The 27,645-nt window shown below is 41.4% G+C and overlaps 2 protein-coding genes across 2 annotated transcripts; one reads left to right on the top strand and one right to left on the bottom strand.

The window, feature by feature from the left end:
* The first annotated feature begins 1,694 nt into the window (after positions 1-1,694).
* Positions 1,695-27,369, top strand: LOC117323873 (beta-1,3-galactosyltransferase brn-like). Its single transcript, XM_033879380.1, has 2 exons — positions 1,695-1,783; positions 24,761-27,369. The coding sequence occupies exon 2, from the start codon at positions 24,821-24,823 to the stop codon at positions 25,928-25,930; it is 1,110 nt and encodes a 369-aa protein (XP_033735271.1). The 5' UTR covers positions 1,695-1,783; positions 24,761-24,820; the 3' UTR covers positions 25,931-27,369.
* LOC117341231 lies at positions 26,962-27,645 on the bottom strand. Its single transcript, XM_033903409.1, has one exon. The coding sequence runs from the start codon at positions 27,643-27,645 to the stop codon at positions 26,962-26,964; it is 684 nt and encodes a 227-aa protein (XP_033759300.1).

The raw sequence follows: 27,645 nt of genomic DNA, 5'->3' as shown, positions 1-27,645 counted from the left end.
AAAAGGGGGAAAAACACGAATTTATATATTCATTTCGATAAATATCTGTATATTTTCGAACCGATAATGTTTTCTTGAAGGCAACGATAAAAACTTTATCTTGTACATCCGGAACATTCCGACTTTTATACTAGTATATCAATCCTCAGACCTGTGTGTCGGTCGTCTGCAATAGAGCCTGGTAAGTCAATATTTATATCTTAATACGAAATTTTGCTTAACCTCATCACATAGATTCAATAAGTTGATGATAATTTGTGAAGTTAATTGAGTTTATAATGAGAGCAAGACAGAAACACAACATGAATAAGAATGCGAGGTTTTAATGTGAATAGAGTGATACTAATTACCGACAGGTACGAGGAAATACAAAAAAAATTCGGCTCGCGCCTACGGCGCCCGCTGTATCACTAAATTACTGCCCCCCCCCCCCCCCCCCTTTCGATTGCAGATCCACAGGGGGACTTCGCCACCCTGGGACCCGCTGGGCGGCCCCCAGACCTCTCGCAAAAAGGGAAAAAAAATCGGCTCGCGCCTACGGCGCTCGCATGATCAATATATCACCCTTTCGAAAACTCCTGGATCCGCGCCTGATCCCAAATTATCGGAAATGTGCTATATTCATTTTCCGCGGAGGGCTTAGACCCCCTTGAACACCCTATCAGGGCGCTGCCCTGGACCCGCTGGGCGGCCCTTCAGACCCCTCGTAGAAAAAAAAAAAAAAAGCAAAAACAAATCGACTCGCGCCTACGGCGCTCGCATTATTACTAAATTAATGCCCTTTCGAAAATCCTGGCCGGGCCTGGTGATTCATGTTTTGCCATAAATAATATATTCTGATTTCCGTAAATAACTTATTTTGTACTACATAAATTATCAAAATTATCAGGGGATGTTGAAATGATAATTATTGGTTAATTTTGCGGAGATGGCATACGATTTGTTTAGTGCGTAAAACTTAAGGTTAAAAAAAATTTTGCCCCCACTTTTTGACGACTTCCTACGCCACTGGAACGTTTCAATGGCGCAGTGAACGTCGGCCCGATACCCTGACTTCATCATTGTGGAAGTCGTCTATAAGATGATATGAATACCTGGATCGCAATGTATTTACATACATGGATACGAATTATACATATATAATATATTTCTCTCGGCACAACTACGACAGGAAATTCAAATCTATATCTTCGGATCACCAACACAGTGTATATGATACATTGTGCTAATAAATAGATATATAACTTAGCAACACAAATGACGAAGGTACATCACAGTACAACTACGACAGGGAATTCAAAAGGATTTGGCGCAGCGGTAAAAGCTGCGGGTATTTCTGCCTAGGCGATTGATTGCCGTAGATCGTGTGTTCGAGGCTCGGTCTGGGCTCGAGTCATAAAGCTATACATGTATTTATTGACAGGGGTTCGAACCTAATCTGTTATCTAGTATAAAGGCACATACCAAGTACAAACACAAGTCCGGAAAACTTCAAAACGTCACAAAATCCGTGCGGTAAATGCCCAATGTGACTTACTGCACTTACGTTACATAGCACCAATAACCAATAACATCAAACGGCACTCTAATTCTCTTAGCGTGTCTGTATCACACACTTATGATGTGCGCATGAGCGTCTGTAGTTACAGGAATCGATACCAGGGTCGCTAGTTTTTGAAGAGCTCATACAAGTGTCAGACAAGACCGGAACTACAGCTTAGGGAGGGACGTGCCTACGGTAGGGAGGGATGCAGAAGAGTACCCGCCCTCGGACACACCATTGGTAAGTCGGAGGGGCAGTAACGGGAGGGTGATAGGGATCAATAAACGTTACATGTTCTCATGTGGCGTCATCTATCGATCGTTAGGTCCATACTCCAGTAATCGGCTCCAAAGTAGCGTACCTCCAACGTAAACAAGCAACTCAACCACATATTCATATCTTCTGTCCCATTTAGACGTACGCACGTACACGAGTACCGAACAGCGTGATTGATACTACACGCTTTAGATGTACACGAGTACCGTGACCACGTGATTGATACTAGACGCTTTAGATGTACACGAGTACCGAACAGCGTGATTGATACTAGACGCTTTAGAATGAATGAATGAATGAATCTTTATTTCCTCCTCAGATGGAGATTTTTTCTACAAAACATTTACATATACAAATCAATACATATTAAGAGGTATAGAAAAAACATTTACATATACAGATCAGTACATATTAAGAGATAAAGAAATTCACATATATGGACAATGATTTACAAACATAATCTATAATTAAGCGAAATGAACTTCAACTGTAGTTTACATACTTATTTGCTTTTAATGTGTTTTTAGATTTGATATACATCGGCATGATAAGCTTTGCTATATTAAGTATTATATTAAGCCACGTCTGACTGTTATTTTTTTCTGTAATTTCATTGACATTACCGAGCATAAATGCTAAAATATCAGAATCATCTTGGTCAAAAAAGTTTACCGATTCATGGACAGATAATTTATCAACAATCATGTAATTTATTGTGTACACGAGTACCGTGACCACGTGATTGATACTAGACGATGTACACGAGTACCGTGACCACGTAATTGATACTAGACGCTTTAGATGTACACGAGTACCGTGACCACGTGATTGATACTAGACGCTTTAGATGTACACGAGTACCGTGACCACGTGATTGATACTAGACGCTTTAGATGTACACAAGGACCGAACCGCGTGATTAGACGCTTTAGATGTACACGAGTACCGTGACCACGTGATTGAAAGATGTACACGAGTACCGTGACCACGTGATTGATACTATATACACTTTAGATGTACACGAGTACCGTGACCACGTGATTAAGAATGTACACCACAGATTACACGAGTACAGTGACCACGTAATTGAGAGATATACACGAATACACTTTAGATATATATGATCACTTTTACCACGTGATTGATACTATACACTTTAGATGTATATGATCACGTGATGGATACTATACACTTTAGATGTATATGATCACGTGATGGATACTATACACTTTAGATGTTTATGATCACGTGATGGATACTATACACTTTAGATGTATATGATCACGTGATGGATACTATACACTTTAGATGTTTATGATCACGTGATGGATACTATACACTTTAGATGTATATGATCACGTGATGGATACTATATTCCTGGAAACAGCCACGATTCTATCCTGCATGGCCATTTATTCATCAGCTGGATTCTTCCGCCGTTCTATGTTTTTACCTTAAATCGGAACATTCTCGACATTGCAATTCAGAAGGAGGTTATCAGTCTCCTGCCCTCAATAGTCTGGCCTGTGATAATAATATCTTTTGTGTTTTGAGGGTTACATGTGGAGACAAGTCTAATGTTTAATAAGGCGCTGCATCAATATACATTTTTATATACAATTATCACAGATAAACGAAATATTAATATAAACTCCTTAATTCAAATACATGTATATTAAAACAAAAATATAGTTCTCATCTAAAAAGTACATGTATAAAGTGTACTTAGGTGTTCTTAAGTACAAATCTAATTTAATATGAAAAGACATCATTTAAATATCTCTGTTTAAAAATAGCAACACTGCTGGCATTTCTGATATTTTCATTTAACCTGTTTAATAGATTGGAGCATGTGTACACAAATGAGCGTTTAAAATAACCTGTTCTCGCATTTGGAATATCAAACTTATTTGAAAGTGAAGACCTTGTTCTTCTTAAACTAACATCCCTGACATAGATAAACTTATTAATTAAGACAATTAGAATATCTTTATGCAAAATGTTGTAAGCAGGAACAGCTTTCATAAGATTGAAATAATCTTCTATTGGCAGCCACTTTAACAGTGTAAAAAGCAATTTAGATGGGGTATGACTTCGACGGAAAGCCCCTGTCTCCAACACTGTCTCCCTGTCTCCAACACTGTCCCCCTGTCTCCAACACTGTTCCCCTGTCTCCAACACTGTCCCCCTGTCTCCAACACTGTTCCCCTGTCTCCAACACTGTTCCTCTGTCTCCAACACTGTCACCCTGTCTCCAACACTGTTCCCCCGTCTCCAACACTGTCCCCTGTCTCCAACACTGTTCCCCTGTCTCCAACACTGTCCCCCTGTCTCCAACACTGTTCCCCTGTCTCCAACACTGTTCCCCTGTCTCCAACACTGTCCCCCTGTCTCCAACACTGTTCCCCTGTCTCCAACACTGTCCCCCTGTCTCCAACACTGTCCCCCTGTCTCCAATGTCCCCCTGTCTCCAACACTGTCCCCCTGTCTCCAACACTGTTCCCCTGTCTCCAACACTGATCCCCTGTCTCCAACACTGTCCCCCTGTCTCCAACACTGTTCCCCTGTCTCCAACACTGTTCCCCTGTCTCCAATGTCCCCCTGTCTCCAACACTGTTCCCCTGTCTCCAACACTGTCCCCCTGTCTCCAACACTGTTCCCCTGTCTCCAACACTGTCCCCTGTCTCCAACACTGTCCCCCTGTCTCCAACACTGTTCCCCTGTCTCCAACACTGTCCCCCTGTCTCCAACACTGTCCCCCTGTCTCCAACACTGTCCCCCTGTCTCCAACACTGTTCCTCTGTCTCCAACACTGTCCCCCTGTCTCCAACACTGTTCCTCTGTCTCCAACACTGTCCCCCTGTCTCCAACACTGTTCCTCTGTCTCCAACACTGTCCCCCTGTCTCCAACACTGTTCCTCTGTCTCCAACACTGTCCCCCTGTCTCCAACACTGTCCCCCTGTCTCCAACACTGTCCCCCTGTCTCCAACACTGCTCCCCTGTCTCCAACACTGTTCCCCTGTCTCCTACACTGTCCCCTGTCTCCAACACTGTCCCCTGTCTCCTACACTGTCCCCCTGTCTCCTACACTGTCCCCCTGTCTCCTACACTGTCCCCCTGTCTCCAACACTGTTCCTCTGTCTCCAACACTGTCCCCCTGTCTCCAACACTGTCCCCCTGTCTCCAACACTGTCCCCCTGTCTCCAACACTGCTCCCCTGTCTCCAACACTGTTCCCCTGTCTCCTACACTGTCCCCTGTCTCCAACACTGCTCCCCTGTCTCCAACACTGTCCCCTGTCTCCTACACTGTCCCCTGTCTCCAACACTGTCCCCCTGTCTCCAACACTGTCCCCCTGTCTCCAACACTGTCCCCCTGTCTCCAACACTGCTCCCCTGTCTCCAACACTGTCCCCCTGTCTCCTACACTGTTCCCCTGTCTCCAACACTGTTCCCCTGTCTCCAACACTGTTCCTCTGTCTCCAACACTGTCCCCCTGTCTCCAACACTGTCCCCCTGTCTCCAACACTGTCCCCCTGTCTCCAACACTGTTCCCCTGTCTCCAACACTGCTCCCCTGTCTCCAACACTGTCCCCCTATCTCCAACACTGTCCCCTGTCTCCAACACTGTCCCCCTGTCTCCAACACTGATCCCCTGTCTCCAACACTGATCCCCTGTCTCCAACACTATCGGTGATCAAAACACATATATTACTTCACTGCCTTTCTTAGGCCTCATATATTCTGATTTGTCATGGTACTGTCAGCTCCACCATAGAGAGTTTCTGTATGGATCGGGACAGTAGAAGGGTGTCTGGTCTCAAACTGGTCTCCACTATACCAGTGAAGACGATCTTCTTTTCAAGGTCTAATAAGTTAATTATTGGATTCTTCCTTTCTATGGAAATACAAAATATAGCTTTCCTAATTATGAAGGCTTGTTTTTCTATAAATATGTTTTTTTCTAGAAATGTGCGTTTTAATTTCGTAAATGATAGCACACACTGTAAACGTCAATATTCTTTCAATGATATGATCCAGATGGCAAGAGCTCGATTATTTTATCACAATTACAGCATATCTCAGTTTAAGACTTTGTGTCCATTGCGTTAAAGAAGAAAAGCCTTATATCCCAGAATGAGTATGAAAACACTCTGTCACCTTCATCAGACAAATGGCCTGTGAAGCGTATATTTACCGAGATATGAAGTACACCATATTGTAATCAAGTTGACAGGTGTACACCGAGGTGTTACGTGTACGAGATTGTAATCAAGTTGACAGGTGTACACCGAGGTGTTACGTGTACGAGATTGTAATCAAGTTGACAGGTCTGTAAGGCTACACTATACTCTGATGTACACCGAGGTGTTAAGTGTACGAGATTGTAATCAAGTTGACAGGTCTGTAAGGCTACACTATACGCTGATGTACACCGAGGTGTTAAGTGTACGAGATTGTAATCAAGTTGACAGGTCTGTAAGGCTACACTATACTCTGATGTACACCGAGGTGTTAAGTGTACGCTATTGTAATGAAGTTGACAGGTCTGTAAGGCTACACTATACTCTCATGTACACCGATGTGTTAAGTGTACGAGATTGTAATCAAGTTGACAGGTCTGTCAGGCTACACTATACGCTGATGTACACCGAGGTGTTAAGTGTACGAGATTGTAATCAAGTTGAAAGGTCTATAAGGCTACACTTTACGCTGATGTACACCGCAGTGTTAAGTGTACGAGATGGCAATCAAGTTGACAGGTCTATAAGGCTACACTATACTCTAATGTACACCGAGGTGTTAAGTGTACGAGATTGTTTTCAAATTGACAGGTCTGCAAGGTTACACTATACTCAGATGTACACCGAGGTGTTAAGTGTACGAGATTGTAATCAAGTTGACAGGTCTATAAGGCTACACTATACTCTGATGAACACCGAGGTGTTAAGTGTACGAGATTGTAATCAAGTTGACAGGTCTGTAAGGCTACACTATACGCTGATGTACACCGAGGTGTTAAGTGTACGAGATTGTAATCAAGTTGACAGGTCTGTAAGGCTACACTATACTCTGATGTACACCGAGGTGTTAAGTGTACGAGATGGTAATCAAGTTGACAGGTCTATAAGGCTACACTATACTCTTATATACACCGAGGTGTTAAGTGTACGAGATTGTAATCAAGTTGACAGGTCTGTAAGGCTACACTATACTCTGATGTACACCGAGGTGTTAAGTGTACGAGATTGTAATCAGGTTGACAGGTCTGTGAGGCTACACTATACTCTGATGTACACAGAGGTGTTAAGTGTACGAGATTGTAACCAAGTTGACAGGTCTGTAAGGTTACACTATACTCTGACGTACACCGAGGTGTTAAGTGTACGAGATTGTAATCAAGTTGACATGTCTGTAAGGCTACACTATACTCTGATGTACACCAGGGTGTTAAGTGTACGAGATTGTAATCAAGTCGACAGGTCTGTAAGGCTACACTATACTCTGACGTACACCGAGGTGTTAAGTGTACGAGATTGTAACCAAGTTGACAGGTCTGTAAGGCTACACTATACTCTGATGTACACCAGGGTGTTAAGTGTACGAGATTGTAATCAAGTTGACAGGTCTGTAAGGCTACACTATACTCTGACGTACACCGAGGTGTTAAGTGTACGAGATTGTAACCAAGTTGACAGGTCTGTAAGGCTACACTATACTCTGATGTACACCAGGGTGTTAAATGTACGATATTGTAATCAAGTTGACAGGTATGTAAGGCTCCACTATACTCTGATGTACACCAGGGTGTTAAATGTACGATATTGTTGTCAAGTTGACAGGTCTGTAAGGCTACACTATACTCTGATGTACACCGAGGTGTTAAGTGTACGAGATTGTAACCAAGTTGACAGGTCAGTAAGGCAACACTATACTCTGATGTACACCAGGGTGTTAAATGTACGATATTGTTGTCAAGTTGACAGGTCTGTAAGGCTACACTATACTCTGATGTACACCGAGGTGTTAAGTGTACGAGATTGTAACCAAGTTGACAGGTCTGTAAGGCTACACTATACTCTGATGTACACCAGGGTGTTAAGTTTATGAGATTGTAATCAAGTTGACAGGTCTGTAAGGCTACACTATACTCTTATATACACCGAGCTGTTAGGTGTACGAGATTGTAATCAAGTTGACAGGTCAGTAAGGCAACACTATACTCTGATGTACACCAGGGTGTTAAATGTACGATATTGTTGTCAAGTTGACAGGTCTGTAAGGCTACACTATACTCTGATGTACACCGAGGTGTTAAGTGTACGAGATTGTAACCAAGTTGACAGGTCTGTAAGGCTACACTATACTCTGATGTACACCAGGGTGTTAAGTTTATGAGATTGTAATCAAGTTGACAGGTCTGTAAGGCTACACTATACTCTGATGTACACCAGGGTGTTAAGTGTACGAGATTGTAATCAAGTTGACAGATCTGTAAGGCTACACTATACTCTGATGTACACCGAGGTGTTAAGTGTACGAGATTGTTATCAAGTTGACAGGTCTGTGAGGCTACACTATACTCTGATGTACACCGAGGTGTTAGGTGTATGAGATCGTAATCAAGTTGACAGGTCTGTAAGGCTACACTATACTCTGATGTACACCGAGGTGTTAAGTGTACGATATTGCATTCCATAACTTATTTCAAAGGATTGGCGGATCTCTCCATTAACCGTACGTTATCCTAATGAAGAGATTGATATAATTGTCGTAACCCACTAACGGAACGGTCGAACAGGTCACCAAGATGAAGAGGAAGCGCTGACCATGCGCTTGCCAATTCCTTTTTCATATCCCCGCCTGGCTCAACAATAACCTCCCGGACAATCGGAGATCCGACCGCGTCCGCATCGTGGCCTATTTCATCAGCTTCTAATGCGGTGCCAAAATCGTACCCTTTCCTCAAGGTGATAAAGTTGTCCGTAAAAACCATATCGTTGTTGCCAGACTGCAGGGTGGCTGGAGCAAGTAGGCCATTAAAGTGTCTATGGGGCTGCACGACTATGTCACCCTTCGATTCTTCCTCTCCAACTCCTGCACCTTTGGCGTATTTGAAAGACGCTGGGGGAACAACAACTTTACTTTTGTGACGGACTTTAAAAATGTTTGCTCCTTCGTCATTGGAATCCTGTACACATATTGCAGCGTGGGGTTCACCATTAAACTCAACAGTATATGTTGATAAGTCAATGACAGCTCTATTCTTATCAAGAAAATAAAGTCCCAATATGATTTGGTCGGGTATACGAGCAACAACCACCGGGGCCCGAGCACGAAGGGAGCCTATCACAATGCATACCCCCTCCAGGACATGTCCTTTGACCATAGAGTCTTCCCCAACCCCACGTGAACAAATTGCACGCGGCAATACATCATACTTGGAATTTTCTCAAGATTTTAAAGCTGTGTCAAACAAACAAAATCGATATTTCATGAATTAAGGAACAAAATCCCAAACCTATTGTTCCTGGTGCTTTCCTTTGTGTCATCTATTTCTTTCAATGTCTGATCGATATTTCTCTCAACTGAAATCCTTATAAGTCTACATCACCTGAAACAATGTCAAATCTTTTCTTTTTGTGGTATTTCCAACACGCTTATTGTTACAAACTCATTCGGCAGAATGTACTATATCATGTGCCCCTAACTATAAAACGCATATATAATGTGTATTTTCAGCGTCTCGTCTCCTGTTATGCTTTTAACATTGATGGCCGCCATTTTCATTCGTAATACTCGCCACCTTCAGACCACGTGATATCCCGGGAAGGGGAATGAAAAACAAAGCCAACTTGATTTACAAGGCTACAACACTGTAGGTTGTGAGGAGGCAGAACTCGTGTTAGACATTAAATACTATCATCCCTTTGGTTGGAGATCTCTCTGTCTCAAACAGGGGAACGATTCTATATGTCTACGATTGCCTACACATACAGCATCAGAGTGTCGGACACGTGACCTGTACTTCCAGCCAAAACAACCGGAATCACGACATCTGTGTTAGCACCATCTTTGTATGGAAAAACAACGATACCAATGTACAATATAATATATATATTATCGATTGTAGGTATAAATATTGGATTTCGCTCCAAGTTTCCGACTTGTACGAGCCGCGTATGTAGAGATGATACAAACAGCAAGGCAATGCACTTGTACGGCTTAAAAGGGCAGAATGAAATCAGGTGTTCATGTGTCTAATACAGGTCATCTCCTCTAAATGAGAATGGTGTGGTTAACACCCCAGGCTTATCAACGAGCGTCGAACATGTCTATCGCCATATCACATAAGATATGAGATATTGACCTTTGTCCGTCCTGGTGCGTCGTCCGTCGTAAACAATTTACATTTTCGACTTCTCCAAAACCGCTGAACCAAATTCAATGAAATTTAGCAGGAAACTTCTATGGCCAAATGTCAACCTAAATTATGAATTATATGGTCCCCACCCACAGGGACTTCAGGGGCGGGGCCAAAAGGGGTCCGTCGAATTAACTGAAATTTCAAAAATACTCTTCTCATCTTCCAGATATGGTAGAATCAAATATTCTTCACAGATAGATAGGTCTGATGGTACTTTACCAATATTGTGAATTTCAAGACCCTGGCGTCTCACGTTTGCCCCTAGGGATGGGATGCACTTTCATATAGTTTATATTGGGAAATCACAAATTTGATTATCATTTGTTTCATTTCTGTTGGAATGCATTCTAACTAAGTTAACATTATCAGCATGAGATGACAATTTGATGGTATACGCATGTTGGCCCTGACTGACCCCTAGGGACTGATAGACAGGGCCAAAAAGAGTCAAATTGGCTGAAATTTCAAAAATCTTCTTCTCAAAACCCAAATAAGGTAGAATAAAATAATCTTCACAGATGGAAGGGTATTAAGGTGCTTTGCCAAAATTGTTAAAATGGTCTTGTGGCCTCATATTTGCCCCTGGGGAGGGGGTAAACTTAACTGTAGTTTATATAAGGAAATCATATTTTTAACTATCATTTGTTTCATTTCTATTGGAATTAGCACTTTTAGAAGGCAGTTTGCAGGTATGCAATTATTGGCCCCATGGGCTGGAGGCAGGGTCAAAATGGGTCAAATGACCGTTAAGGCCCATAGGCCTCCCCTTATAAAGGCTTGGTTGGATGATAGGCCCAATCAGCAATTAAACGCCGTTACTGATTCACTTACCGGTCTGTCTAATTACAATAGCATATTATCACACTATAATGTTACTTCCGGTTAATGCTACTTGTAATTGTTCAATTATTTTAGAATGAACATAAATTCAAATCTTAGGTCATTAAACCGACCTCATTGTATTTTGAACAAAACTACGGAAATGAGAAAACTGAGAACTATCAGGTATGTGTTTTGGTAGACATATTGTCCCTTTCGTGTGAATATCATTTCAGCACGCTAAAACGTCCGACGTATAGTGTTATATCTGGGAGTAATTAATCGAGAAGCTGTACACTCGCGGAACATCGTATACATTCTCATATGAAACACGCATTCCGTACAACATCGCCCATCGGGATCCACTCTAGCTGTATCGGTAGGATTATTGCGTTGTGGGGATGTCCTGACTAAGGTATATATCATGTCATTGTGTTATAGTGACATTGAGACTGAAGTCTTATATCGTGTTATTGTGTCACAGTGACATTGTGGCTGAGGTATATATCGTTTTATTGTGTTATAGTGACATTGAGACTGAGGTATATATCATGTCATTGTGTTAAAGTGACATTGTGACTGAGGTCTATATCGTGACATTGTGTTATAGTAACAATGTGACTAAGGTATATATCATGTCATTGTGTTATAGTAACATTGAGACTGAAGTCTTATATCGTGTTATTGTGTCACAGTGACATTGTGGCTAAGGTATATATCATGTCATTGTGTTATAGTAACATTGAGACTGAAGTCTTATATCGTGTTATTGTGTCACAGTGACATTTTGGCTGAGGTATATATCGTTTTATTGTGTTATAGTGACATTATGACTGAGGTCTATATCGTTTGATTGTGTTATAGTGACATTGTGACTGAGGCCTATATCGTGTTATTATGTTCCAGTGACATTGTGACTGAGGTCTATATCGTTTTATTGTGTTATAGTGACATTATGACTGAGGTCTACATCGTGTTATTGTGTTATAGTGACATTGTGACTGAGGTATGTATCGTTTTATTGTGTTAAAGTGACATTGTGACTGAGGTATATATCGTTTTATTGTGTCACAGTGACATTGTGACTGAGGTATATATATCGTGTTATTGTGTCACAGTGACATTGTGACTGAGGTATATAACGTGTAATTGTGTCACAGTGACATTGTGACTGAGGTCTATATCGTTTTATTGTGTCACAGTGACATTGTGACAGAGGTATATATCGTGTTATTGTTACAGTGACATTGTGACTGAGGTATATATCGTGTTATTGTGTTATAGTGACATTGTGACTGAGGCCTATATCGTTTTATTGTGTCACAGTGACATTGTGACTGAGGTATATATCGTGTTATTGTTACAGTGACATTGTGACTGAGGTATGTATATCGTTTTATTGTGTCACAGTGACATTGTGACTGAGGTATATATCGTGTTATTGTGTCACAGTGACATTGTGACTGAGGTATATATCGTGTTATTATGTCACAGTGACATTGTGACTGAGGTTATATCGTTTTATTGTGTTACAGTGACATTGTGACTGAGGTATATATCGTTTTATTGTGTTAAAGTGACATTGTGACTGAGGTATATATCGTTTTATTGTGTTACAGTGACATTGTGACTGAGGCCTATATCGTGTTATTGTGTCACAGTGACATTGTGACTGAGGTATATATCGTTTTATTGTGTTACAGTGACATTGTGACTGAGGTCTATATCGTGTTATTGTGTCACAGTGACATTGTGACTGAGGTATATATCGTGTAATTGTGTCACAGTGACATTGTGACTGAGGTCTATATCGTTTTATTGTGACATTGTTGTGAATGTATGTATCAATTATATATCGATTAACTATGTATTATGTGCAGATCTATCATGAAAATCAAAGATATTTCCTACTTGTATTTTGTTTGAGTCATGATCAGGAAAAGTATAATATGGCTCATCTTGGATTAACCATACCATGAACTGTCAATAGTTGTATTTAACAAAAACAAGAAAAAAATTATCACTTTTTTTTTTATCATATCACCAATTTGAATTATAAATAGATTATTCTTTATAATTTCCAGAATTTTAAAAGTATTCACAAAACTTTTAGAGAATTTCAAAAATGTTTGTACGTGGAAAGCCCAACTCCCTGAAGTTTTTGAAATACCTAAAAATTAAAATAGATTGGTTCAATATCCACAGCAGGGCAATTCGAGGAGAAAATCCTGATAAAACTACAAAGTCACAACATCTCCATGAAACAACTGTACAGCCCCAAAAATAATGTATTCTAGATGAATGTTCTACCGTTCAAACCATTCAATTCAAGGGAGACAATTTAAATTAGACTTAGAATGAATTTTAGTTTTATCATTAACAATATCATGTTCTTACGATATACGAAATATAATAAACACGTGATTGTGGTTTTCATGTGTGACACATAATTAGGTAACTTGTGGTATCAATATCTAATTATACATAATAAGAATGCATGATTCAAATTATGCATCTTGTAGCGATATCCAAATACAAGAGATCCCCAATCCAAACAGAGGATGCCAGGCGATATACAAGCCTTAAGCAGATACAAGTAATGTATATTTGTTCTGTACAACAAATCCTAAATCTGTAACACCTTTGTTATTTTATCTACTTAATACAGTTTATATCGTCAACAGCTGCCACAAGGAGACTTCCTCTTTCAAGAGTCAAATCTTTTAAAGGGTCGCATGTAGCATATCTTACTTTTAAACGTTACTGTATGTACAGAAAAGATAATCAGCAATGTTCTTCTGCTTGTCGTTCCATTTTCTACAGCCCTCTGTGATGGCACGATAAATACAATAAGTAACACCTCCTATTCAAACATTGCTAGACCTTACCAATATTTTAACGATGGTATATAATAAGTCTTTGGCACATTTCTAGGCTCTCGGCAATTTGATTCAACACGCTATGTTCAAATGATTTTTATTTCAACATTAAACATTTCTTGTTTTTAATGGATCTAACAATGTCCAAAACTTACACGTTTACATCACTTGTACCAGGAAATTCTTAAAGCGTCCATGACGCACACAACATACCTGAATTAGATATCGATGATTTTCACTGCACCAAAATGAAAATCCTGCAGTAGCTCATCCACCCAAACTTTCTCCTTATCGCCTCTGTACTGGATGTCATACTCGGCACCATCCTGGCCACTGGCCATCTTTACCTTTCACACAGTCTAATTCATTGTCCTCATAATGTTTACATTGCTGTGTTTTATCATCAATACACCATTTATAGAGGATTAGGCGTCCAACGCTGCTCCTAGTTCCCAGGGTTATTAGCCGACGTTGATGGAACTGGATAGTCTATACAAAACAATTATTATATTTGTTACATTGAGATTTATACAATATTTATATATATTTTAATTTGTTGGTCATTCATGTATTTAGAGCTGACATGTGATGGTAGTTATTTTTTTTTTTTTTTTACGTTCAAATAAATTTTATTTTTCTAAGTCGCAAACATATACATCAATGTCCTCGTGTAAGAGGGCTATCATTCGCTATACTTCATGGTAGTTATTAAAAAAACGTATTCATATGTCAAAGAGTCATTTTTTTCTCAAAATACCTAATTCTGTATTAATACTGAAAACCTTTCCCCGCGCATACTGTAAATCAAGACGTCTTGTTTATTATCCATTTGGGCGGAGTTTTTGTTGTTGTTGTTGGGTTTGTTGCCTGGCGAACAGCCAGTGTCATTTTGAGGCTGAGTCTTCTTGTAGCAGGTGGTGACTACCTCACGAAAGAACAAATGAGAGCCGTTGCATGCCATGCAGAGCAATAAGGCTTACGTAGGCCAACGCTCTGACAGAGTAAGCTATCACAGCACTCACATTTTGATATACTAATACATATTGTATACGTTAGTAGTGAATATTGTTTACAGAGGTATATCTATATTTATGAGAAAGATTAATGTAGCATGATTATCTTTGATATGGTGAATCACACAACTTTCATTTTGTAAATGCCTTATCTACATTTTACGAGAAAATAGCTAGTTTTCTGCATATAACAGTCAGTATTTGATCAATCACAAAGCCACTTACAGATGTGGGAATGCTACACATAATGCGTTTCTTCTTGTTCTCTCTTTGTTGAGTCGATTGGCATTTGTTCTTTCCTGGTGTCGTATGTTTGGTCTGGATCGGATTTGTATGTAATGGTGTGTTCATGTAATATATGATATCACCAAACGCCTAAATGCTTATATGCAATTTATTTATCCAATGTATAGACAGATTGCATATTTTATTACTGGGCAATAGGAAATATGCATATTATACCTAATTTAATATTTTCAGGCCTTTGTTGGACCAGGACATGTTAGGTGGTCAGAGGATCATAATGTTTTTTTTTATGGAATGAAATCTAGTTCAATAAAGTGTTTAAATGAAATCTATATGTATTTGAAACTATTCATTAACCATAGTTTATCTAGCTTATCTGGTTCACGCATGCCAATACTGGTGAGTTCCCTTGACTAGCCAGCTCGGTAAGTAAGACCCGATTATCAAACCCAGTGAGTTTTTAAATCATAACATTTTCCAATTTCGATGTCGATCTGATATGAGATTGTCCTTCGCACCAAAAACACCCCTTTTCTTTACTTTCCCATCAGGTGAAACAGCCAGGAATGTATAGACACCAGCCATGAATCCTGATGGGGTTACTGTCACAGACTAGCCTGTTTTCTTAAGGACATATTTTTAATGGGGACATATTCCTGTTCTAATCCATGTGTAGTAAATGGATTCCCTCTGAAACTGGTGTACAGAAGACTTTTCACCGAAGGTCCAACATTCCTTTGTGTATTTCGTCTCACAATATATCCAAATCTCGATGATGCCTTTTCTTTCTCTCTTCCATCCATGTAAAGCTGTTGGACTGGCCGGTTGTCACAGAAAGGCTAAAATGTCTAGAAAGGTACTTATCACACACCTCTTTAAGTTGTCGCGATGATGTATCTGGCAGTACATCGACAGAATCAACACCATATTACATGTGAGCTTTCTTGCTGGTACAGCTTGTTGATTCAGACAGCGTCCTCTTATATATGCTCGAGCTCTAAGCTAAGCTTTATTCTCATTTTTGTGGCTAGCCAGGCTATGACGTGCCCGTTGATGGTAATGGCTGTAAATGCGGGTACGGGTTTTACACCAGTACGTGCCAAACCGACGGAGACCAAGCAAGCAGCACCAAACAGTTTTCCTTAGTGCTCCACCATAGCAACGGTTGTGCCAAGACCCAGGGTTGCTCCGGTTATACAGCTTACCTTCATCAAACTTTAATCGTATAGCCATCCATTATTCGGCCAGATTTGTAGTGAAGTTGTCAATAAGGCGAGAGGCTTTAGAAGCAAAGCGACTCAGCAAAACAACGATATCTCTCTTCGCCGTCAATTGTAGTTGATAGTGTAGATTGGTATATGGTTTGCTCAAGGTCATTTTCAATTGTTACTTCTTTCCAAATTGACTGTTTATTAACCCTGATAGAACAGAGACATCTGAGTAAATACTTGGTATGTCTAATGAAATATTACACTCCTCTGCTGTTGGCCCTTTTTTTGCAAATATCACTGTACTGTCAATGGCTACCAAATAAATCGTGGAAGGTTTCCTTATGTCATGTTCAGGTTGCTCAGTGGCTGTTGTGATTCCCCCCCCCCCCCCCCCCCCCCCCATATACATGTAGGTATTTATCCATGGCTCTACTTGTTCAGTTTAAGACAGAAACAGAACGAAAAAGACAACAACTAAAGAACACCACATTATGTATATTATACATTCATACAAAGGACTAATAAAAAAACTTAATAAACGTTATACACCAAATCACATCCATACCCACACACACAAGTAAACATCACATCCATACCCACACACACAGGTATATATCACATCCATACCCACACACACAGGTAAACATCACATCCATACCACCACACACAGGTATATATCACATCCATACCCCCACACACAGGTAAACATCACATCCATACCCCAACACACAGGTAAACATCACATCCATACCCACACACAGGTATATATCACATCCATACCCACACACACATATATATCACATCCATACCCACACACACAGGTAAACATCACATCCATACCCACACACACAGGTAAACATCACATCCATACCCACACACAGACAGGTAAACATCACATCCATACCCACACACACAGACAGGTAAACATCACATCCATACCCACACACACACAGGTAAACATCACATCCATACCCACACACACAGGTATATATCACATCCATACCCACACACAGGTAAACATCACATCCATACCCACACACAGGTATATATCACATCCATACCCACACACACAGGTATATATCACATCCATACCCACACACACAGGTATATATCACATCCATACCCACACACACAGGTATATATCACATCCATACCCACACAGACAGGTAAACATCACATCCATACCCACACAGACAGGTATATATCACATCCATACCCACACACAGGTATATATCACATCCATACCCACACACACAGGTATACATCACATCCATACCCACACACACAGGTAAACATCACATCCATACCCACACACACAGGTATATATCACATCCATACCCACACACACAGGTAAACATCACATCCATACCCACACACACAGGTAAACATCACATCCATACCCACACACACAGGTATACATCACATCCATACCCACACACACAGGTATATATCACATCCATACCCACACACACAGGTATATATCACATCCATACCCACACACACAGGTATACATCACATCCATACCCACACACAGGTATATATCACATCCATACCCACACAGACAGGTATATATCACATCCATACCCTCACACACAGGTATATATCACATCCATACCCACACACACAGATATATATCACATCCATACCCACACACACAGGTATATATCACATCCATACCCACACACACAGGTAAACATCACATCCATACCCACACACAGGTATATATCACATCCATACCCACACAGACAGGTATACATCACATCCATACCCACACACACAGGTATATATCACATCCATACCCACACACAGGTATATATCACATCCATACCCACACACACAGGTATATATCACATGTATAACTCATGTACTGTATAGTTGCTTTTATTCACGGGGGATTTAATTTCGCTATATTCGCGGTCAAGGTAATATCCGCGAAATTAAATACCCGTGAATATTTTTCACCTTGTGATAAATGACAACTATGACAATGAATAGTAAACAATCTTTATTTAAAGCATATTGTTAAGCAGAACATGTACATCGTAAGTATACATGTAGTTTCTACTGTTTCACGATATCATATTAGAGTCGAATAAAATGTGTACATCGTAAGTATAATTTCTACTATTTCCCTATATGGTATTATATGGCACAGACCCATCTTTTGCTATACCAAGTAGTGTTGTAATTTGACGCTTGTCGTGTCTTCCCGTTATAGGAACTTGTTTAGACCCTGCAATACAAACAATTTTGTAATCAAAACGAATATTATATAATGTAGCTATTTGGTGGAATGGTAATTAACGGGTTTTGAAAATGACCGTGTTTACATAAACGTGAGAATATTTCTTAAAAATATGAGAAGTGTTAATACATACAAGCTTCTGGTTATAGTAGTATATGAGTACTATTGTTGTAATACACAAATTAATACCAGTTGTCATATATGTCCAATAAACAAGGGAATATGTGTATAAAATACAAATGTATATATTTTTTTCAAATATAAATATAAATTTGATCGATTACAATAGCAAAAAAGTATTAAAATAAGGTTGAAAATAAGACAAGTACTACCATATAAATAAGGTAAGGTTGGAAATAAATCAAGTTTTCATTTGTACGTACAGTGACTTTTTTAAATCCTATAATACGAGAGGGTAATTCCATCCACTTATCCATTTATGTACTACAACAGCAGTTTAAAAAACCTAACTTTCGAATGTGATGTTGGTTGTAGCTGAACGCATACACACCCTTCACAGGACAACTTCCCATGTATTTCGTTTGTTTCCATGGTCCTTGTAGTTAGGCCTGACATTGTTTCTTGGATTCTTTTTTTCGGCAAGGCGCAATGATACCATAACAATGTGAGCATTTCCGTATTTAATCGCAAAAAGTAGATATAATGGCCCTTGTTTGAAACATGCATGTTATAAAACATTTGAACTTTAAATGCACACTTCTTGATTGCAGTTAGTGCTGCCACCTAAAATACATTGAAAGGCTGAATTTTTTTTTATTAGTTAGGTTTTCATTTATTTTCTGTTGTTTTGTTACTTTTATTATTTAAGATGACAATAGGGGAGCGAAACCAGTCGTGGGACAAATGGGTGAGATAATACAGAAACTTCGTGTTGTGTTTCCATATACGGTATCAGTATGATTGGTAACATCGACTGGAATCAGCGAACTGGAAATACGCTGGCATTGTGATGATGGCTAAGCGCAGGATATCAGTTCTGGGAAGCTCTACTACATCCGACGATTGTGTTACTTACCGGAACTATCCACACCAAATGGCCTATTGCCCTTCCGCCTTGTGGTGATGTAATTCAGCATACAACGGGGGAAGCTGAGGTTCATTTCAATTAGGCCATGGTGAGTTGGAGAAAGATTTTGTTCTTGATGGCCGAGGATTAGATTCGACCTATACGGAGCGCGGGGTTTCTGTTAACAGGGAGTTCCTATAATCATTGGAGACGTTCTGATACAGACAACTCGTGGGTCCGGGGGTTTAGAAACGGGGACCATGATGCTAATTGGTTGGATAATGGGTACCAGCCTGTAGGTATTATCGATTGGACAACCTCAATTTGTGGGGGAGGAAAGTGTATGTGGAGAGTGAAATGTTCACGCCTCCAAAGCCCAGAGGGTTGCGGGGGAAATGGCTCGTTAGAGTAGCCATGTGAAGGCTTTGAGGACTCTATTGCATACAGTTATCAAGCGTTATACAGTCCGTTGCTGCCAGATAGGGTATTGGGCATAGACAGGTCATTTATGCCCTCCCGAGATCCTGTTGCTGGGATTAGTGCGGAACTTATGCTGGCGGAAATAAACATTAAGTGTTGGTAAGCTTTCTCTGTCCTCTCGTGGAGTCTTTGTTGGGTTTAATTTGAACCTGAGTATGTTTATGAAGAGATGTTCTGTACAGCTGCTGAGTGAAATGAAAACCCTAGGGTCTGAAGCTTTAGGGGTAGGGAGTATCACGCCGTGTCTTGGAGATCAGTCTTGGTGATGTTCCGTGGATGCCTTTCATTGTGTCCTTGATGCGGTTATTCATTTATGGCCGAGGTGTCTTTCCATGTGGCGGTCCTGAAGTGTTTCGGTTGGCGTGCTTGGGGTTGTGTTTGCGGAAGTGCCTATTGGTAGGGGCCGTGTGTCGATGTCGGTTCACTGTGGAATCAGAGGTCATCTGTGTAGTGGTATTGTTCACAATGCTGGGGCAGAAAACATGTCCTACGGAACGAAGGCGAAGACGCATCAATCCGATGCACAGAGGAAGCAATGTCGGTTCTTTTCAACGTGTCAGCATCAGTTTGTTGTTTTCTTGCAGGTTAGTCGCCTGGAAGTTATCGTTTCTCATCAGGGTGGGGGTTACCACCGGTGGCGTTTGGTAGCGTTACTGGTGTCGTTGGCGAGGCTAGGGGGCCGCGGCTGACTCCCGTCGTCCGCATGTTGGCAAGTATGGCGCGGTTTGCGGTGGTCAACAGAGGCGTGCTGTGGGGAATTAGAAAAGGGAGCATATCGCTGTACCCTAAATTTATGTTGAATCTTACATTTCTGCTAGCACAGCCAAACAGAGGTGGAAAGAAACAAGAGTTAAATCATATTACATGTATAATGTAAATTTTTCATGAGTAGCAATATGGCCATAGGCAGATGGCTTTATGATGATTGCGATGGGGCTTTTGATGGTAAACCTTGATCTAAATTAATGTCACAGGGGTGGGATGTGTTGAATGTTAGTGTATAAGAAAAACGTCATCTATAAGTACTCCATACCTATCTGAACTAAGGTGACAGATAAGGACCATGGGCCCTGTATTCAAAAGGCCTCGCAATCCTAAGGTCCGATAGTGAAAATGCACCTTACTCAGATAACCAAGTTCGACGATTAGTTGTCATGGCGACAGTACCGAAAAATCTTGATACGACTATAGTTGTTTAAGATGACGGTGACAATAACCAAGATGAAATATTAAAATATAATATAAAGAAATAATTTTCCCTAAAAATATGATTACATTATTGGTAGACACTGACATGGATGCACAAAGGACTAGTGTTCTGTATTCAGATGACCACATTACTCAGGTAAGTAAGACAATACTAGCGTTCTGTATTCAGATGACCTCATTATTCAGGTAAGTAAGACAATACTAGCGTTCTGTATTCAGATGACCTCATTATTCAGGTAAGTAAGACAATACTAGCGTTCTGTATTCAGATGACCTCATTATTCAGGTAAGTAAGACAATACTAGCGTTCTGTATTCAGATGACCACATTATTCAAGCAAGACAATACTAGCGTTCTGTATTCAGATGACCACATTATTCAGGTAAGACAATACTAGCGTGCTGTATTCAGATGACCACATTATTCAGGTAAGACAATACTAGCGTTCTGTATTCAGATGACCACATTATTCAGGTAAGACAATACTAGCGTTCTGTATTCAGATGACCACATTATTCAGGTAAGACCATACTAGCGTTCTGTATTCAGATGACCACATTATTCAGGTAAGTAAGACAATACTAGCGTTCTGTATTCAGATGACCACATTATTCAGGTAAGTAAGACAATACTACTGTTCTGTATTCAGATGACCACATTATTCAGGTAAGTAAGACAATACTAGCGTTCTGTTTTCAGCTGACCACATTATTCAGGTAAGTAAGACAATACTAGTGTTCTGTATTCAGATGACCACATTATTCAGGTAAGTAAGACAATACTAGTGTTCTATATTCAGATGACCACATTATTCAGGTAAGTAAGACAATACTAGTGTTCTGTATTCAGATGACCACACTATTCAGGTAAGCAAGACAATACTAGTGTTCTATATTCAGATGACCACATTATTCAGGTAAGTAAGACAATACTAGTGTTCTATATTCAGATGACCACATTATTCAGGTAAGTCAGACAATAGTAGTGTTCTGTATTCAAATGACCACATTATTCAAGCAAGTAAGACAATACTAGTGTGCTGCAGTCTATCATCCATCCGTAAAGCATCAACATTACATTTCGACACCATCTCATCAATAAACAAGAGGCCTCGAGGTCTCAAGGTCTCACGGCCAGTAGCATTCTTGGATGAAGGACAAGCAAATTTGTCATGTTGACTATTTGTCATTTTTTAATGTGCTTTATGCTATTATATGACCAATTAGAGATTAATAGATTATATAAACAATGTTTGTTCCGAATTATTTTCTGCACAAATTATTGCGTTTGCTGCCTGGTTTGTTTGAGGGGAGGTAACTAGTACATACTCTCGTTTATGTTAATATGCCCAACGAGTATATCAATGTACAAGATACAAGAAACTTTATCATAACGTCGCATACATATAAACAAACAACATTAGCTCACGCAAGCTATTATTTATAGGTTTTTATTGACGGGTAGTTGGAGTAGGTCATGCAGAGGTTTTTATTGACGAGTAGTGGGGGTAGGTCATGGAGAGGTTTTTATTGACGGGTAGTGGGGGTAGGTCATGGGGAGGTTTTTATTGACGGGTAGTTGGAGTAGGTCGTGGAGAGGTTTTTATTGACGGGTAGTTGGAGTAGGTCATGGAGAGGTTTTTATTGACGGGTAGTGGGGGTAGGTCGTGGAGAGGTTTTTATTGACGGGTAGTGGGGGTAGGTCGTGGAGAGGTTTTTATTGACGGGTAGTGGGGGTAGGTCGTGGAGAGGTTTTTATTGACGGGTAGTGGGGGTAGGTCATGGGGAGGTTTTTATTGACGGGTAGTGGGGGTAGGTCATGGGGGAGGTTTTTATTGACGGGTAGTGGGGGTAGGTCGTGGAGAGGTTTTCATTGACGGGTAGTGGGGGTAGGTCGTGGAGAGGTTTTTATTGACGGGTAGTGGGAGTAGGTCATGGGGAGGTTTTTATTGACGGGTAGTGGGGTAGGTCGTGGAGAGGTTTTTATTGTCGGGTAGTGGGGGTAGGTCGTGGACAGGTTTTTATTGACGGATAGTGGGAGTAGGTCATGGAGAGGTTTATATTGACGGGTAATGGGAGTAGGTCGTGGGGAGGTTTTTATTGACGGGTAGTGGGGGTAGGTCATGGAGAGGTTTTCATTGACGGGTAGTGGGGGTAGGTCGTGGGGAGGTTTTTATTGACGGGTAGTTGGGGTAGGTCGTGGAGAGGTTTTTATTGACGGATAGTGGGAGTAGGTCCTGGAGAGGTTTTTATTGACGGGAAGTGGGAGTAGGTCATGGAGAGGTTTTTATTGACGGGTAGTGGGGGTAGGTCGTGTAGAAGTTTTTATTGACGGGTAGTGGGGGTAGGTCGTGGAGAGGTTTTTATTGACGGGTAGTGGGGGTAGGTCGAGGAGAGGTTTTTATTGACGGGTAGTGGGGGTAGGTCATGGGGAGGTTTTTATTGACGGGTAGTGGGGGTAGGTCGTGGGGTGGTTTTTATTGACGGGTAGTGGGGGTAGGTCGTGGGGAGGTTTTTATTGACGGGTAGTGGGAGGTTTTTATTGACGGGTAGTGGGGGTAGGTCGTGGAGAGGTTTTTATTGACGGGTAGTGGGAGGTTTTTATTGACGGGTAGTGGGGGTAGGTCGTGGAGAGGTTTTTATTGACGGGTAGTGGGGGTAGGTCGTGGAGAGGTTTTTATTGACGGGTAGTTGGAGTAGGTCGTGGAGAGGTTTTTATTGACGGGTAGTGGGAGTAGGTCCTGGAGAGGTTTTTATTGACGGGTAGTGGGAGTAGGTCGTAGAGAGGTTTTTATTGACGGGTAGTGGGGGTAGGTCGTGTAGAAGTTTTTATTGACGGGTAGTGGGGGTAGGTCATGGAGAGGTTTTTATTGACGGGTAGTGGGGGTAGGTCGTGGAGAGGTTTTTATTGACGGGTAGTTGGAGTAGGTCGTGGAGAGGTTTTTATTGACGGGTAGTGGGGGTAGGTCGTGGAGAGGTTTTTATTGACGGGTAGTGGGGGTAGGTCATGGAGAGGTTTTTATTGACGGGTAGTGGGGGTAGGTCATGGAGAGGTTTTTATTGACGGGTAGTGGGGGTAGGTCATGGAGAGGTTTTCATTGACGGGTAGTGGGGGTAGGTCGTGGAGAGGTTTTTATTGACGGGTAGTGGGGGTAGGTCGTGGAGAGGTTTTTTTTTTGACGGGTAGTGGGGGTAGGTCGTGGAGAGGTTTATATTGACGGGTAGTGGGGGTAGGTCATGGAGAGGTTTATATTGACGGATAGTGGGAGTAGGTCATGGGGGAGGTTTTTATTGACGGATAGTTGGAGTAATCATGGATAAGTTTTTAGTGGCGGTCCTTTTGAGTTAATAAACTGTTTCTTCTACGTCTCTATATTGTTTTTTAGGACCTTCACCAATGTCCTCAACCAAACATCACACCAGCACGGGACAAGAACAGAGAGAATATGAGGTACGATGGATTGATACAAAAATTCTTCCGGAAGAGATGTCATTTACTGCTTCTTCTGGTTGTCTTGGTGTTTCTGATGACACGAGACCATATAGGCAAAATTTCGAGGGATGTTTCGTTTAAAGCTTTCCGGTATCCAATGGAAGTTGACATGCCGGCCCTGGTACGGACGTACCGTTCCGGGGGTAAAGTGGATAGGCAGCCAATCAATCCCTACCAATACCACTACACTACCAACGTCACTTACTTATGCAATCAGAGAGACATATTCCTTCTATTCCTCGTCAAATCTTCCGTCCGCCATTTCGGCAGAAGGGATTCAATCCGATCCACCTGGGGACAGCAGCGCCCCGAGTCGTATGAATTTCCAACAAAAACGATATTTTTGGTAGGTATGCCTAGGGAAAACGACAACCATCGAATGCACAAGGTATTACAGGAGGAGATTCTTCGTCACAACGATGTCCTTCAAATGACCTTCAAGGACGATTACTATAATAACACACAGAAGACGGTGGGTGGGATCCATTGGGCCGTGAACAACTGTGGTCACGCTAAGTACGTCGTGTTCATGGATGACGACTTCTACGTAGCCACGCCCTTTTTGATCGCTTATCTCAACACTCTGTCTACCCAACAGCACAGAACACTTTTCATGGGAAATCTTCACGAAGACGCGCCTGAACGTAATGAGTATGGAAAGTGGTTTATTTCCTATGAGGACTACCCTTTTAATCGCTACCCACCATTCATTAGTGCCGGGGCTATGCTCATATCTATGCATTTGTTAAAGGATATACAAATAGCGATACCTTACACCAAGAACTTTCCGTTTGACGACGTCTTCCTTGCTATCGTGGTGTTTAAACTGGGGATCTACCCCCAGCACAACTCTAACATCCACACTGGGGAAGAGAGAGTAGAACACAACAGTATGCAGTTCCATAGCGTCATCGCATCACATGGGTATTACAACGACGTGCTCCTGCAGGCAGCCTGGCGGACACATTCGGCGTATGTGGCCGCCCTTCGAAAGGTATTGCAACCTCTTCGTCAACGAACAACTCCTCTGGAAAATATCACAGAGCAGACGACGTTTATATAAATAATGAAGCTGTTGATAAAAAGGCCAAAAGTTAAACTCATATCTTTTGATTTCATCTTTGGCAGTTATCAATGAATTGATACAAAGATATAACACCGTAAGTTGGCAAATACATTACAGTGTAAAACTGAATTGTCTGGCAAAAGGGGGATATACTCAATTATCATGATTTTGTTAAAAAAACAAGTAATTTTTCTTTCCAAATCAGCCCCATTATAGCCGCACGATTAGTAGACATCATATACCCATGCTATTCCATGTATTTAGTAAATATGCGATGCTTTGCTGTAATCGATGTATTTATAATTGCATAATTCACATAGCTTCATTTGAAGCCGTTTTAATGAAATGTTATGTATTAATATATACACAATCCCAAGTATACATTTATATAATATTCCAAAATGTACGGATTAAGTACATCACATGACAGAATACTGACTTTCCAATGGCTACACACGTGTACTATGAGGCGATAGTGTACCTTTGCATTATCAAATTTGGCGCGAATTTGAACATGAATATATTGTGACTATTACTGTTGTGACTGACACAGAAGCCGAAGTTGACAGGCCCTCCGGTGATGAAATATTCAGCTGAATAAGAAATAATTAAAAGCGTGATGTACTGAGAAAAAATATTGCCTTCTTTTGAGGTCGCTATGGCAGTGTTATCTGTGATGGAATAGTATCCTCGCCTCCTGCTCGGTACTATGTCATCCTCGACAACACTATCAGACCTCGCCTCCTGCTGGGTACTATGTCATCCTCGACAACGCCTCCTGCTGGGTACTATGTCATCCTCGACAACACTACCAGACCTCGCCTCCTGCTCGGGTACTAAGCCATCCTCGACAACACTATCAGACCTCGCCTCCTGCTCGTTACTAAGCCATCCTCGACAACACTATCAGACCTCCTCTGGCTCGGGTACTAAGCCATCCTCGACAACACTATCAGACCTCACCTCCTGCTTGGTACTATGTCATCCTCGACAACACTATCAGACCTCGCCTCCTGCTGGGTACTATGTCATCCTCGACAACGCCTCCTGCTGGGTACTATGTCATCCTCGACAACACTATCAGACCTCGCCGCCTGCTCGGGTACTATGTCATCCTCGACAACACTATCAGACCTCGCCTCCTGCTCGGGTACTATGCCATCCTCGACAACACTATCAGACCTCGCCGCCTGCTCGGGTACTAAGCCATCCTCGACAACACTATCAGACCTCGCCTCCTGCTCGGGTACTAAGCCATCCTCGACAACACTATCAGACCTCGCCTCCTGCTCGGGTACTAAGCCATCCTCGACAACACTACCAGACCTCGCCTCCTGCTCGGGTACTATGCCATCCTCGACAACACTACCAGACCTCGCCTCCTGCTCGGGTACTATGTAATCTTCGACAACACTACCAGACCTCGCCTCCTGCTCGGGTACTAAGCCATCCTCGACAACACTATCAGACCTCGCCTCCTGCTCGGGTACTAAGCCATCCTCGACAACACTACCAGACCTCGCCTCCTGCTCGGGTACTATGTCATCCTCGACAACACTACCAGACCTCGCCTCCTGCTCGGGTACTAAGCCATCCTCGACAACACTACCAGACCTCGCCTCCTGCTCGGGTACTAAGCCATCCTCGACAACACTACCAGACCTCGCCTCCTGCTCGGGTACTATGTCATCCTCGACAACACTATCAGACAT

This window comes from Pecten maximus, chromosome 1, assembly GCF_902652985.1.
Source record: "Pecten maximus chromosome 1, xPecMax1.1, whole genome shotgun sequence".
Classification (NCBI taxonomy): domain Eukaryota; kingdom Metazoa; phylum Mollusca; class Bivalvia; order Pectinida; family Pectinidae; genus Pecten; species Pecten maximus.
Note: the sequence above shows the minus strand (reverse complement) of the source record. Positions and strands in the feature narration are given on the sequence as shown.